This window comes from Xiphophorus couchianus, chromosome 14 (genome assembly GCF_001444195.1).
Source record: "Xiphophorus couchianus chromosome 14, X_couchianus-1.0, whole genome shotgun sequence".
Classification (NCBI taxonomy): domain Eukaryota; kingdom Metazoa; phylum Chordata; class Actinopteri; order Cyprinodontiformes; family Poeciliidae; genus Xiphophorus; species Xiphophorus couchianus.
In genome coordinates, this window is record NC_040241.1 from 12,998,553 (window position 1) to 13,012,852 (window position 14,300).

At 37.9% G+C, this 14,300-nt stretch overlaps 2 protein-coding genes and 2 long non-coding RNA genes across 4 annotated transcripts in view; all 4 read right to left on the reverse strand.

Moving 5' to 3' along the window:
* The window catches only part of LOC114157876 (mucin-2), a gene marked incomplete at both ends in the record, with an annotated part of 32,023 nt that extends 29,650 nt beyond the window's left edge, over positions 1-2,373 (reverse strand). Inside the window, one exon of the mRNA XM_028039047.1 lies at positions 1,432-2,373. Within this exon, the coding sequence (XP_027894848.1) occupies positions 1,432-2,373 (942 nt within the window). The remainder of the gene's footprint in view (positions 1-1,431) is intronic.
* A 553-nt stretch (positions 2,374-2,926) lies between these two features.
* LOC114157746 (uncharacterized) lies at positions 2,927-4,206 on the reverse strand. Its single transcript, XR_003598250.1, has 3 exons — positions 4,095-4,206; positions 3,052-3,108; positions 2,927-2,945 (listed from the first exon to the last, which is right to left on the reverse strand). It is a non-coding gene; the product is annotated as an uncharacterized LOC114157746 (long non-coding RNA).
* Positions 4,207-6,421: 2,215 nt separating this feature from the next.
* LOC114157727 (integumentary mucin C.1-like) lies at positions 6,422-12,777 on the reverse strand. The gene is made up of 10 exons (XM_028038875.1): positions 12,541-12,777; positions 12,385-12,449; positions 12,014-12,198; positions 10,185-10,801; positions 10,029-10,093; positions 9,658-9,842; positions 8,082-8,449; positions 7,739-7,800; positions 7,515-7,663; positions 6,422-7,386 (listed from the first exon to the last, which is right to left on the reverse strand). Exons 3-10 carry the CDS (start codon positions 12,174-12,176, stop codon positions 7,298-7,300), a joined length of 1,698 nt encoding a protein of 565 aa, XP_027894676.1. The 5' UTR covers positions 12,177-12,198; positions 12,385-12,449; positions 12,541-12,777; the 3' UTR covers positions 6,422-7,297.
* A 210-nt stretch (positions 12,778-12,987) lies between these two features.
* On the reverse strand, positions 12,988-14,203 carry LOC114157744 (uncharacterized). The gene is made up of 4 exons (XR_003598248.1): positions 14,001-14,203; positions 13,556-13,617; positions 13,318-13,466; positions 12,988-13,091 (listed from the first exon to the last, which is right to left on the reverse strand). It is a non-coding gene; the product is annotated as an uncharacterized LOC114157744 (long non-coding RNA).
* Between the last annotated feature and the right edge of the window lie 97 nt (positions 14,204-14,300).

The following is a 14,300-nucleotide window of genomic DNA, read 5'->3' on the forward strand; positions in this document are numbered from 1 at the left end:
AGCCGCTGTGGTTGTGGTTGGAGCAGCTGTGGTTGTAGTTGGTGTGACTGTGGTTGTGGTTGGAGCTGCTGTTGTTGTGGTTGGAGCAGCTGTGGTTGTAGTTGGTGTAGCAATAGTTGTGGTTGGTGTAGCTGTGGTTGTTGTTGGAGCTGCTGTTGTTGTGGTTGGAGCCGCTGTGGTTGTGGTTGGAGCTGCTGTTGTTGTGGTTGGAGCCGCTGTGGTTGTGGTTGGAGCAGCTATTGTTGTGGTTGGAGCCTCTGTGGTTGTGTTTGGAGCTGCTGTTGTTGTGGTTGGAGCAGCTGTGGTTGTGGTCGGAGCAGCTGTTGTTGTGGTTGGAGCCTCTGTGGTTGTGGTCGGAGCTGCTATTGTTGTGGTTGGAGATGCAGTGGTTGTTGTTTGAGCAGCTGTTGTTGTGGTTGGAGCAGCTGTGGTTGTGGTTGTAGCTGCTGTGGTTGTGGTTGTAGCTGCTGTGGTTGTAGTTGTAGCTGCTGTGGTTGTGGTTGGAGCCGCTGTGGATGTGGTTGGAGCAGTTGTTGTTGTGGTTGGAGCCGCTGTGGTTGTGGTTGGAGCAGCTGTGGTTGTAGTTGGTGTGACTGTGGTTGTGGTTGGAGCTGCTGTTGTTGTGGTTGGAGCAGCTGTGGTTGTAGTTGGTGTAGCAATGGTTGTGGTTGGTGTAGCTGTGGTTGTGGTTGGAGCTACTGTTGTTGTGGTTGGAGCCGCTGTGGTTGTGGTTGGAGCTGCTGTTGTTGTGGTTAGAGCCGCTGTGGTTGTGGTTGGAGCAGCTATTGTTGTGGTTGGAGCCTCTGTGGTTGTGTTTGGAGCTGCTGTTGTTGTGGTTGGAGCAGCTGTGGTTGTGGTTGGAGCAGCTGTTGTTGTGGTTGGAGCCTCTGTGGTTGTGGTTGGAGCTGCTATTGTTGTGGTTGGAGATGCAGTGGTTGTTGTTTGAGCAGCTGTTGTTGTGGTTGGAGCAGCTGTGGTTGTGGTTGGAGCAGCTGTGGTTGTGGTTGGAGCGGCTGTGTTTGTGGTTGGAGCAGCTGTGGTTGTGGTTGGAGCCGCTGTTGTTGTGGTTGGAGCCGATGTGATTGTGGTTGGAGCAGCTGTTGTTGTGGTTGGAGCTGCTATGGTTGTGGTTAGTGCAGCTGTGGTTGTGGTTGAAGCCGCTGTGGTTGTGGTTGGAGCCGCTGTGGTTGTGGTTGGAGCAGCTGTTGTTGTGGTTGGAGCTGCTGTGGTTGTGGTTGGAGCAACTGTGGTTGTGGTTGATGTAGCTGTTGTGGTTGGAGCAGCTGTGGTTGTGGTTGGAGCCGCTGTTGTTGTGGTTGGAGCCGATGTGGTTGTGGTTGGTGCAGTTGTGGTTGGAGCAGCTGTTGTTGAGGTTGGAGCCGCTGTGGTTGTGGTTAGTGCAGCTGTGGTTGTGGTTGGAGCCGCTGTCGTTGTGGTTGTAGCCACTGTGGTTGTGGTTGGTGTAGCTGTGGTTGTGGTTGGAGCAGCTATAGTTGTAGTTGGAGTAGCTGTGGTTGTGGTTGTAGCTACTGTGGTTGTGGTTGTAGCTGCTGTGGTTGTGGTTGGAGCCGCTGTGGTTGTTGTTGGAGCCACTGTGGTTGTAGTTGTTGCTGCTGTGGTAGTGGTTGGAGCCGCTGTGGTTGTGGTTGGAGCAGCTGTGGTTGTGGTTGGAGCAGCTGTCGTTGTGGTTGTAGCTGCTGTGGTTGTGGTTGTAGCTGCTGTGGTTGTAGTTGTAGCTGCTGTGGTTGTGGTTGGAGCCGCTGTGGATGTGGTTGGAGCAGCTGTTGTTGTGGTTGGAGCCGCTGTGGTTGTGGTTGGAGCAGCTGTGGTTGTAGTTGGTGTGACTGTGGTTGTGGTTGGAGCTGCTGTTGTTGTGGTTGGAGCAGCTGTGGTTGTAGTTGGTGTAGCAGTGGTTGTGGTTGGTGTAGCTGTGGTTGTGGTTGGAGCTGCTGTTGTTGTGGTTGGAGCAGCTGTGGTTGTGGTTGGAGCAACTGTGGTTGTGGTTGGTGTCGCTGTTGTTGTGGTTGGAGCCGCTGTAGTTGTGGTTAGTGCAGCTGTTGTTGTGGTTGGAGCCGCTGTAGTTGTGGTTAGTGCAGCTGTTGTTGTGGTTGGAGCCGCTGTAGTTGTGGTTAGTGCAGCTGTGGTTGTGGTTGGAGCCGCTGTTGTTGTGGTTGTAGCCGCTGTGGTTGTGGTTGCTGTAGCTGTGGTTGTGGTTGGAGCAGCTGTGGTTGTAGTTGTTGCTGCTGTGGTAGTGGTTGGAGCCGCTGTGGTTGTGGTTGGAGCAGCTGTCGTTGTTGGAGCCGCTGTGGTTGTGGTTGTAGCTGCTGTGGTTGTGGTTGTAGCTGCTGTGGTTGTAGTTGTAGCTGCTGTGGTTGTGGTTGGAGCCGCTGTGGATGTGGTTGGAGCAGCTGTTGTTGTGGTTGGAGCTGCTGTTGTTGTGGTTGGAGCAGCTGTGGTTGTAGTTGGTGTAGCAATGGTTGTGGTTGGTGTAGCTGTGGTTGTGGTTGGAGCTGCTGTTGTTGTGGTTGGAGCAGCTGTGGATGTGGTTGGAGATTCTGTTGTTGTTGGAGTAGCTGTGGTTGTTGGAGTTCCTGTTGTCGTCGGAGCTACTGTTGTTGTGCTTGTTGACTCTGTTGTGGTCGGAGAAGTTGTGGATGTGGTTGGAGTTGCTGTGGTTGTGGTTGGAGCAGCTGTTGTTGTGGTTGGAGCTGCTGTGGTTGTGGTTGCTGTAGCTGTGGTTGTGGTTGGAGCAGCTGTTGTTGTGGTTGGAGCTGCTGTGGTTGTGGTTGGAGCAGCTGTTGTTGTGGTTGGAGCAGCTGGTGTTGTGGTTGGAGCAGCTGTGGTTGTGGTTGGAGCCGTTGTGGTTGTTGTGGTTGGAGCCGTTGTGGTTGTGGTGGTTGGAGCAGCTGTAGTATTTGCCTGTGTTGTCGTCAGCGTTGTACTTGCTGTCGGTTGGAATTTGTTGGTAAAGTTTTTTTTATTATTTTAAACTGTTATTTTACAGTTTCATATTTACACAAATCTTTTAAGTTTTTACTCTTGTGAACTTACCATTTAGCATTAGTAGGATCATCAAGATTCCTTTAAGTCCCATTTTCAATCTTTGTCCTAAAAAAGTTAACACATCAAAACCTGTAAATTTACAGACAATAATTTCTTCTGCCAACTGAATAGATATGTTGATTTTCCTTTAATACAGCCATTTTAAAAACATAAAAAAAGAACATAATTGATAGTTATTTAGGTTAATTGTAAATAATAAATTATAACTAAATTGTAATAAATTGTATAAATTGTAAATAATTAATTGTAATAAATAATAAACTGTTTAAATAAAGATAAACACATTAAAGCAGCCAACAACTTTCCTCACAAGAAGACAAAGAAAAATATTCAACACAATTTGTGAGTTTCTTACAGTCGATCCTCAAACAATTATCAAAACAGAAAACACATCAAATTGATTTGTTGATTTTCAACTTCTTCTTCTTAGTTTTTAAAAGTTTTTAACAAAAAACACTGTTCTTTAACTACTGGAAATTAAAATAAGCTGTACATATTTCCATATTGATGTAGTTAAAAAATCTTTAATTAGAATTTTTTTAAAAAAGAACTAAATGTGTTAACTAAATGTGTGTTAATGTTTCATTTAAAGTTTTGCCAAGGTATTCTGTAGATTATATTTTGTCATCAAAATTTAGTTTTTAAATTGTTTTGACATATTTTAATCTAGCTAAAAGTCTGATTACCAGTCACCATTTTATCACAATATTGGCAAACTTACATATTTAGTAAGCTTGCCAATATTAAAGACACATAAATACACGTAAAAGTCCAGTGTTTTTTTACTTCTCTGTCAATGTATAGGAAATTTATTAGCAAAAGCACGTCACACAGCAGGCTTTTTTGTTTTTAAATTTTGTCTTTTTTTGGGTATGAACGGAGGGGGACATAGTCATTTTAAACAATGACAGTGAGAACCTTAAACACAAATCACATCAACATAATTTTTTAAAAGAAAAGCTAAAACCTTAATTTTTCATACTCATGTAAATTACAAAACCTGGCATTATTAGACTAAGGAATGTACTTACCCAAAGCAGTGGCTGGTTTCAAAAGTTCCTCTAACCCTCTATTGCTTCTCCTCTAACTCTTGATCAACCAGTCTGCTGCTGAACCTTATATATTACCTGTCTATTGCACCTTATCTATTGCAAGTATGACGCAGGTTAAAACATTCATTTTTGAACTGTTGTTTGTGTCAGAGTAATGAAAACAACTCGCAAAGGTGATTTGGTTTGCATTCCTATTGTCCTTTCATTCCGTCAAAGTGAAAAAAACAAGACGCCATTATCTTGTTTTGTGTATGCAAAATGGTGCCTTCTAATAGAAGAGGGTTTCATAGTTACATAAGGCATTGTACTGAATGACTTGGTCGTTTCAGTAATTTGCAGTTTAATTTGCCCCACAAGTTCTTTTTGTTGTTTTTTAAAGAAATTTGTATGTCTCTTTTTTTTAGCACAGATGCTATGAAATCTACATTCTATAAAGCTGAACAGACTGTTTTGTACAAAGGTTTACGTTATAAAGTGTCTGATGTATTTAAAAACTAACTCAGACAAAAATGCCTGTAGACAGACCTATTGTTAAAGATGGATAGCTTTTAAACTGCATGTGTGTTTTTGTGAGTAGTATTCACAAGAGCAAGAATGCAAAGGTGTGGCTGCGACATTATGTTTGTCTCACTTCGAACACTTCATTGTTACAAATAGCATTAAGCTATTAGACATTAAGACATCAGCATTAAGACATCATGTTTAGTTTTTTTAAACACTATAAAATTTGTTTATATTGGCACAAACTTGTTAAATGGAATAAACTTTATATTTAACAAAGAATTATGTTGTAGATCAACTTCTTGCAATCCTGGAATATATTTTAGAATGCGCATAAGAGTATGGCAATAAAATGTACCGCAATAGTCGAAGACGTTTCTGTTGTAGATGTTGTTCAAGTTTAAAACAAAAGTTTTTGCTACATTATTTTATTTTATTTTGAGCTATTGCAGTTTTAAACCAGCTGGTTTAAAAAGAAACAAAAAGTTCACTGTTCAAAAAGTCCTAAATTTTACATTTTCCACAATATTGGAAGAGTTACACAAACCATTTAACGACAAGTAAAAGCACAAATAAGGAAGTGAATGAATAAAATTTCATAAAGATATTATATTTCCCAACATTTAAGATAACATGTATACATATGCCTCATGTAGTTAAGATATGTGTGGTGGTTAAAATATAATAATAATAGTAACAGTAATTGTGATAAATATATGTTTAGTGGTAGCAACAAACATTTATATCTACTTGTTTTCTCTAATACTAATATGAAAAAGTTTACCAGTAATATCCGCTACACTTTAAATCCAAAACCATACAAATTTACATACCAAATCTTTGATTTCAAATGTGTCCAAATGTTATCAATAAGTATTTTTTATTTAAGAACGTAATAACATAGAACTTGCTATTGGGAAATCTCTTCATCCGGATATATAAATAGCAGCAAAACTGGCCGAACCACCACAAACATGCAGGAAGGAAGATCATAAAACAAGATAACAGCTTGCTTACGTTAACATCAACTGAGAAATGAAGCATAGGCGCAAATTCAAACTGGAAGACTCTTTTATCCCCACTGAAGCGACCTGCCCACAATCGCCGACCTATCAACGCCGGACCAAGCCATGTCACGTCCAATCATCGACCAAGTCCCAGCTGATAAGGACCTTAATTCATGGTGTCCTTCGCTCTCCAGCCGAGCTGTTCTGTTTGTTAATAAACTCTTCTAATTGTCTTCTTATCTCCGTCTGAGTCTCTCCAGATTGAATTCTATAAATACACAAGTTTGTTTTCATTGTTGGTATTAGAGATTTATATTGTATTTGCTTGAGTGCGGGAACGACGTCAGCAGCAAACAAAGGATTCCTTTGGTCAGAAAAAGCTGAGCAAAAGGTGTCATTTCCTATTGGACGCCTTCATGACGATTTTAAAATGACTGAGATAGAAAAACTAAAGAGTCTGAAAGAGTCTTTTATTTGACATTGGAAGTTTTAAATTAACTTTTTGAAAACATTGTTTTTTTTTCTCTCACATATTGACTTTACATCAGACTAAACTCTAACCAGGTACAAAAAGGATTCTTTATTCGTTTTCTATTCAGTTAGTGCCAGAATATTTATAAAGACATTTTCTAATGATCGTTTTTATTACTTCATTTAAATTCATTTAAATTCCAAGAAGGGATGATTAAAATAAAAGCATGTCTTTGGAAATGCTTTATGTGATTTGTAATTTCCTTTAAAAAATAAACAGAAAATAAAAAGCGAGATAAATTTTTAAAATTTAAATCAGACGTCAGATTTAGTATGAAAAAAATCTGAGATTTTATTTTTCAGCTATGTCACTCAGCCCAATGAGTAACTGCTCAGTGGTGTATTTATTGCTCAGAATATAACAGAAGCAATACTTTTACATATTAATTTCTTTATTGGAAACAGCTGCATTGCATTTTATGCCCTTTAACACATCTTTCACCCTAAAGATAAATATTGCAATAATCTCATATGAATGTAATTTAATGTTCATATTGTATATAATTACATTTCTTCATTAGTTACACGGAAATAAGGTTGCATAACACTTAAGAGCATACTGAATACAGAAACAATCGATCTCATTGATATGTTTATATTGAAAAGAAAAACTAAATAATCACAAAGGTTTCAGACGTTCTACATTTCTTTTATCCCACAACATTCATTTATAGAGGATTCTGGCATAAATTGTGTCACCCACTCATCAGTCATTCAGGCAATTCCTTCATTAGTATTTCAAATATATGTATATATAAATAATGAACACAATAATTAAACTTTGTATAAGAATAAATTGCAGTTACTTTGAGAGAAAAAGTTTAAAATCCTACATCACTTCTTTAGACAACATAAATAACTCTCTCAATAGATGCAGGAAGTACACAAGTTGTTTTCTTCATAGACTGGATCCAGGATTTTGCTGCCAAAGTAACAATATCCTACTAACATCTTCACAAGTAGTACAAATAATAAATGTGGTTTTACCAGCATTTAAGTTTTTGACTGATGATTTGCTGAAACATGCTTGGAAAATGTTGACTAATTATATCTCTTAAACAAAATGCCCTCTCATGATGTCTTGGGTGGTTTCCACTTAGAATAATTTTTAAGCAGATCATCCACTAGAAATTAGCAGAGATGTTAGTGTTGGCTTGACAGCATCCGTGACAACAGGACCATGCAGAAAGCCATGATGAGACTGATCTTGTGGCTTACTCCACTTGACACTTCTGTAAACATTGAGAAAGCAAAACACGACGTCAACAAAATGTTTGATAATAAAACGGTTTTTAAATGTATTTTATGATTTTTGTTTATGTAGATAATTATCTTGATATCTGAATTTATTTTAGCTTACGTGTGCCATCGACGAAAATACTAGCAGCATCAACGGTGAAGGCAGTGATGTTTGAAGCCACCTTGACCAAAACTTGTGCAATTTCGGAGCCAGTAGGAGCAGATGCAGATACAAATCGAAGCTCCATTTCATTGATGATTGAGCCGCTTCTGTACAACAGAAAACATATGATGTGAGTTGAAAGAATTACAAAAAAATTTTTTAGAATATTGTAAACAAATTACCTGAAAGACTTCACTGTTAGATCACTGAATGAAGAAAATGATTGCTTGTAGAATGGTTCAAGCTGAAGAAAGAAGAAAGTTCGAATCAAATCTCAATGCTAAGAGTGTAAATAAACAATGCTTAATGTGTAAATAAGACAACTAAACAAAGTTGTGTTATTTAGAACATTGTGGAAATTATTCATACCAAACATACAGAACAAGAAATATATTTAAGTAGAATCTCAATAAAAATGTACATTTATTTTTTGACAAAAAATAAAGTCTTGCCACATTGCTTAACATGTGTAGTAAATATGTTGTGATCATTTGGCTGTTACAAATTTCAAAGAAAATTACTCACAGTTGACTTTAAAAGTGAAGCTCGGTTTTTAAATGCTGTTGAGGTTGAGTCGAGCAAATCAGTTGTAAAGGTCTCTCCGGGAGACCTAAAGGTCAGCTGCCTTACTGTTTGCACCACAGTTGTGGTTTTTGTTGTAATGGTTGTAACTGCTGTAGTTGTTGCATTGCTGGCAGTTGACGTTCCAGGCTTTGTTGTTGCTACTCCGGTAGTGATGTTAGCAGCAGTTCCATTAGTTGTAGTTGTTGCATTGCTGGCAGTTGACGTTCCAGGCGTTGTCGTTGCCACTCCGGTAGTGATGTTGGCAGCAGTTTCATTAGTTGTAGTTGTTGTATTTTGCAAAACTATTGGGGCTGAAGTTGCAGGTACACCTGCCAAACAAAGACAAGCATTGAAAGCAACATATTAGTTTGCAGAAAAACAACAAAAAATGAAATGTAAAATTGATCATTTTTCTTTACCATTACAATACATGAACTAATAATTATTTGGTGAAGTGAAAGCAATAAGTAATCAACTTAATATTTATCACAATAAAAATAAACTATGTAGTTAGTGTTTTTTTTTTTTTTTAAATCAGTCTGTGCATATTTTGGACATTGAATTTTCTTTGTAGTTACTAATGTGCTGACAAATAAAGAGAGGAATTGCTTGATTTATTGTTTTAAAATTAAGTCAACTGCTTTTTCTTTATGGTGATAAAAATAACAATGAATGAAATAATTGTTTTTAAATCATATTTTAAAAGATAATTAGCAATGACAAAGATTCTAAAAATTTCTCACTCTGCTTGGACGTTTTCCATTCATGTTCCACTAGGAGGTTAGCTTGGTCAAAACCAGTCCCCTGTTCTGTACTCACTTCATACAGAAGGCCTGCTCCCCCGGCTATAGAGTAATGATCGTTTACAGGAAGTGTGGATTGTGTTCAAGTTCGAAACTGCTGGCAAAGATGTAGTTCCCTACTCCCCAGGAAGCTTCACTGAGCTGGCTCATTACATGGCCAATCGTTAGCGACTCTGTAAAGTCAAATCCAATCTTTTCAAACATCAGCAAAATCCACAACTCCTGCAATCAATAATTTCTCAGTAACCCAGGGTCCAGACCCTTTGTATGGAGCAAAGTGTAAAACAAGGGGCTTGTTTTACCAGGTGTCTTGGAAAATAAAACTTTCGCTTATTTACTGGGAAGAATGAACTGATAATGAAGGTTTCTGAGCAGGTGTTATACTTATGGAACTGATAATGGAGGTTTCAGGGAAGATGTTTTTTTCTTCCTTGTCCAACCAAAACTCCTTTGAACCGGGTTTGATTTAGGGACAGAGGTACCAATTAACCAGAGATGAGAGAAACTTAGAGAAGATCCTACAGGAGAGAGATGGGTGGAAGGCACCGTGTACGTGACTGATAAGATATAAAAGGAGAATTGTATGAATCATCTGCCTAATTACAAAATTAGAGATACTTAGTGTCATGCTACTCCGCAGAGAATTAGGATAATTAGAAATATAATTATGAAGTAAAATTACTTGAGTAACCTTAAATATATGGCTTTATGTGTTTCAAACACTTTGTTCTTACTTATTATTTGAATGGAATTCACGTCGAATGTGACATTCAAAGTGGAGTTGGGGTTATTCACAGCCTCCTTCAGTGTTGCTTGAACATCTTCAGCCTTTGGGATTGTCTCAGCTGGTGTGGATTTATTGAACTCTACGCCCACCTCTGCTTGAGTACCATTCATTCGAAATCTGGTGAAGGCTGGTCTGAAAAAAGAGATCAACACTCAAACTGATTTCAAATATTAAAATTCTATGTATGTGGTGGAAATAATAAATTATGTGTAATATGTCTTTCAGATTATTTTGTTCCTAGTTGGTCATTACCACTATAAACGTAAATAAAACATACAAGTAGATGAACTTGACTAATAAAGTCAAAAGCTAACATACTTGAAGGAAATGATAAAACTCCGGATGAAGAGAATTCCATATCTTGACCTGTAGATGATATCATACTGTAGAAGAGAAAACATGTTAAAATTCATTGTAAAATAATCCTCAGATTAAACAATTTAAATAATAAAGGATTTTGAATGAACCACTCACCACTGCTATCACTTTTACTTCAAGAGCTTTGAACTGCACACTATGTCTGTCATTTAGCTCTTCAACAAATGGTTCAACCACAGTTGCTGCAACAACAAACACTGGAGGAGGAGCTTCAGTTGTTGTAGTTGTAGTTGTCACAAGAGTAGTTGGTGTTGTTGGAGTAGTCTTTGGTTTGGTTGGAGCAGCTGTTGTTGTAGTTGAAGCAATTGTTATTGTTGTTGGAGCCGCTGTAGTTGTGGTTGTTGCATTGCTGGCAGTTGACGTTCCAGGTTTTGTTGTTACTCCGGTAGTGATGTTAGCAGCAGTTCCATTAGTTGTAGTTGTTGCATTGCTGGCAGTTGACGTTCCAGGTTTTGTTGTTACTCCGGTAGTGATGTTTGCAGTAGTTTCATTAGTTGTAGTTGTTGCATTGCTGGCAGTTGACGTTCCAGGCTTTGTTGTTGCTACTCCGGTAGTGATGTTAGCAGCAGTTCCATTAGTTGTAGTTGTTGCATTGCTGGCAGTTGACGTTCCAGGCGTTGTTGTTGTTACTCCGGTAGTGATGTTTGCAGCAGTTTCATTAGTTGTAGTTGTTGTATTTTGCAAAACTACTGGGGCTGAAGTTGCAGGTACACCTGCCAAACAAAGACAAGCATTGAAAGCAACATATTAGTGTGCAGAAAAACAACAAAAAAGTGAAATGTAAAATTGATCATTTTTCTTTACCATTACAATACATGAACTAATAATTATTTGGTGAAGTGAAAGCAATAAGTAATCAACTTAATATTTATCACAATAAAAATAAACTATGTAGTTAGTGTTTGTTTTTTTTTATCAGTCTGTGAATATTTTGGTCATTGAATTTTCTTTGTAGTTACTAATGTGCTGACAAATAAAGAGAGGAATTGCTTGATTTATTGTTTTAAAATTAACCTGAAAGTCAACTGCTTTTTCTTTATGGTGATAAAAATAACAATGAATGAAATAATTGTTTTTAAATCATATTTTAAAAGATAATTAGCAATGACAAAGATTCTAAAAATTTCTCACTCTGCTTGGACGTTTTCCAGTCATGTTCCACTAGGAGGTTAGCTTGGTCAAAACCAGTCCCCTGTTCTGTACTCACTTCATACAGAAGGCCTGCTCCCCCGGCTATAGAGTAATGATCGTTTACAGGAAGTGTGGATTGTGTTCAAGTTTGAAACTGCTGGCAAAGATGTAGTTCCCTACTCCCCAGGAAGCTTCACTGAGCTGGCTCATTACATGGCCAATCGTTAGCGACTCTGTAAAGTCAAATCCAATCTTTTCAAACATCAGCAAAATCCACAACTCCTGCAATCAATAATTTCTCAGTAACCCAGGGTCCAGACCCTTTGTATGGAGCAAAGTGTAAAACAAGGGGCTTGTTTTACCAGGTGTCTTGGACATTTAAACTTTTGCTTATTTACTGGGAAGAATGAACTGATAATGAAGGTTTCTGAGCAGGTGTTATACTTATGGAACTGATAATGGAGGTTTCAGGGAAGATGTTTTTTTCTTCCTTGTCCAACCAAAACTCCTTTGAACCGGGTTTGATTTAGGGACAGAGGTACCAATTAACCAGAGATGAGAGAAACTTAGAGAAGATCCTACAGGAGAGAGATGGGTGGAAGGCACCGTGTACGTGACTGATAAGATATAAAAGGAGAATTGTATGAATCATCTGCCTAATTACAAAATTAGAGATACTTAGTGTCATGCTACTCCGCAGAGAATTAGGATAATTAGAAATATAATTATGAAGTAAAATTACTTGAGTAACCTTAAATATATGGCTTTATGTGTTTCAAACACTTTGTTCTTACTTATTATTTGAATGGAATTCACGTCGAATGTGACATTCAAAGTGGAGTTGGGGTTATTCACAGCCTCCTTCAGTGTTGCTTGAACATCTTCAGCCTTTGGGATTGTCTCAGCTGGTGTGGATTTATTGAACTCTACGCCCACCTCTGCTTGAGTACCATTCATTCGAAATCTGCTGAAGGCTGGTCTGAAAAAAAAGATCAACACTCAAACTGATTTCAAATATTAAAATTCTATGTATGTGGTGGAAATAATAAATTATGTGTAATATGTCTTTCAGATTATGTTGTTCCTAGTTGGTCATTACCACTATAAACGTAAATAAAACATACAAGTAGATGAACTTGACTAATAAAGTCAAAAGCTAACATACTTGAAGGAAATGATAAAACTCCGGATGAAGAGAATTCCATATCTTGCGCTGTAGATGATATCATACTGTAGCAGAGAAAACATGTTAAAATTCATTGTGAAATAATCCTCAGATTAAACAATTTAAATAATAAAGGATTTTGAATGGACCACTCACCACTGCTATCACTTTTACTTCAAGAGCTTTGAACTGCACACTATGTCTGTCATTTAGCTCTTCAACAAATGGTTCAACCACAGTTGCTGCAACAACAAACACTGGAGGAGGAGCTTTAGTTGTTGTAGTTGTAGTCGTCACAAGAGTAGTTGGTGTTGTTGGAGTAGTCTTTGGTTTGGTTGGAGCAGCTGTTGTTGTAGTTGTAGCTGCTGTAGTTGTAGTTGAAGCAGTTGTTGTTGTTGGAGCTTCTGTGGTTGTGGTTGGAGCTACTGTTGATGTGGTTGGAGCTTCTGTGGTTGTGGTTGGAGCTACTGTTGATGTGGTTGGAGCTTCTGTGGTTGTGGTTGGAGCTACTGTTGATGTGGTTGGAGCTTCTGTGGTTGTGGTTGGAGCTTCTGTGGTTGTGGTTGGAGCTTCTGTGGTTGTTGTTGGAGCCACTGTTGTAGGTGAAGCAGCTGTGGTTGGAGTTGTTGTGGTTGTGGTTGGAACCACTGTAGTTGTGGATGGAGCAGTTGTTGTGGTTGGAACCATTGTTGTTGTGGTTGCAGGTGCTGTAATATTTATTGCATTTACCAAATGTGAACAGCTTAGAAGAACTGAAAAAGATTTCAGTTCTTCTAAGCTGTTCTCAAAAAGCTTAGAAGTAATAAGTTCTCAAAATGATTTTTAGAATATTTTGTTGCTCCAACTAATTCCTTCATATTTTTGAACAGTGTTTGTTTTCATTTGTCCTTTGCATAAATATTCAATTTTCTTAAATTAGTTTATTCCTCTTACCTGGGTCACTAAGAGCAACCGTGTCTGCTAGTACGTTGAATTCCGTGATGTTTGAAGCCTCATTAACCAAAATGTCTTTAATTAGTGTATCATTAGGAGAAGATGATGACTGAAATTCAAGTTCCACAGAGTTGATAATTGATCCAGCACTGCAAATGTATTAGCATAATTAGTTATTGTCTACAAGTGCCTTCCTACAAAGTTTATAATTTCTTGAGCAAACTACAAAAGAAATTACCTGAATCTCATGGCTCCAATCTTTTGGAATGAGGGGAAAGCTCTTCTGAAAAGTGGGTCAAGCTATGTGGAGAAATTAAGAATGTTAAGTGTACAATTTTAAAAAATGTATTTTTCTGGATATCGCTAGATATATACATTATTGCAATTAATATATTTTGTTGTATTGATTTCAATAGAAATTCTACATACTCCTCTAAAAGTATATGTTGTGATGTTTGAGGAAAATTAAGACTACATTCTAGGTAAGAAATACATTTTATAATATTTATAAGATACATTAGTATTTTTTTTTAATTTAGAATAAAACTTAACTCACATCTTCAAGTTGAAGAGATACACAAAATATTTATATTCATATAAAAATATATTAATTTATGAAGCAGAATTTATTTTTATAAAAATTACAATGAAAACTGTTATGTGAATAATAAATGTAAACATACACGATTAATTATGTGTCCAGAGCGTGTTTGGAATCCTGATGATGATGGGTCTCCCAAATCAGAGGTGAATTCTTCATCAGACTTAAAAGTCAGTTGTCTTATTAATGCTGGAGCTGCTATAGTTGTGGTTGGAGCTGGTGTGGTTGTAGTTGGAGCAGCTGTTGTTGTGGTTGGAGGCGCTGTGGTTGTGGTTGGAGCAGCTGTTGTTGTGGTTGGAGCCGCTGTGGTGATAATTGGAGCAGCTGTGTTTATAGTTGGAGCAGCTGTTGTTGTGGTTGGAGCCACTGTTGTTGTGGTTGG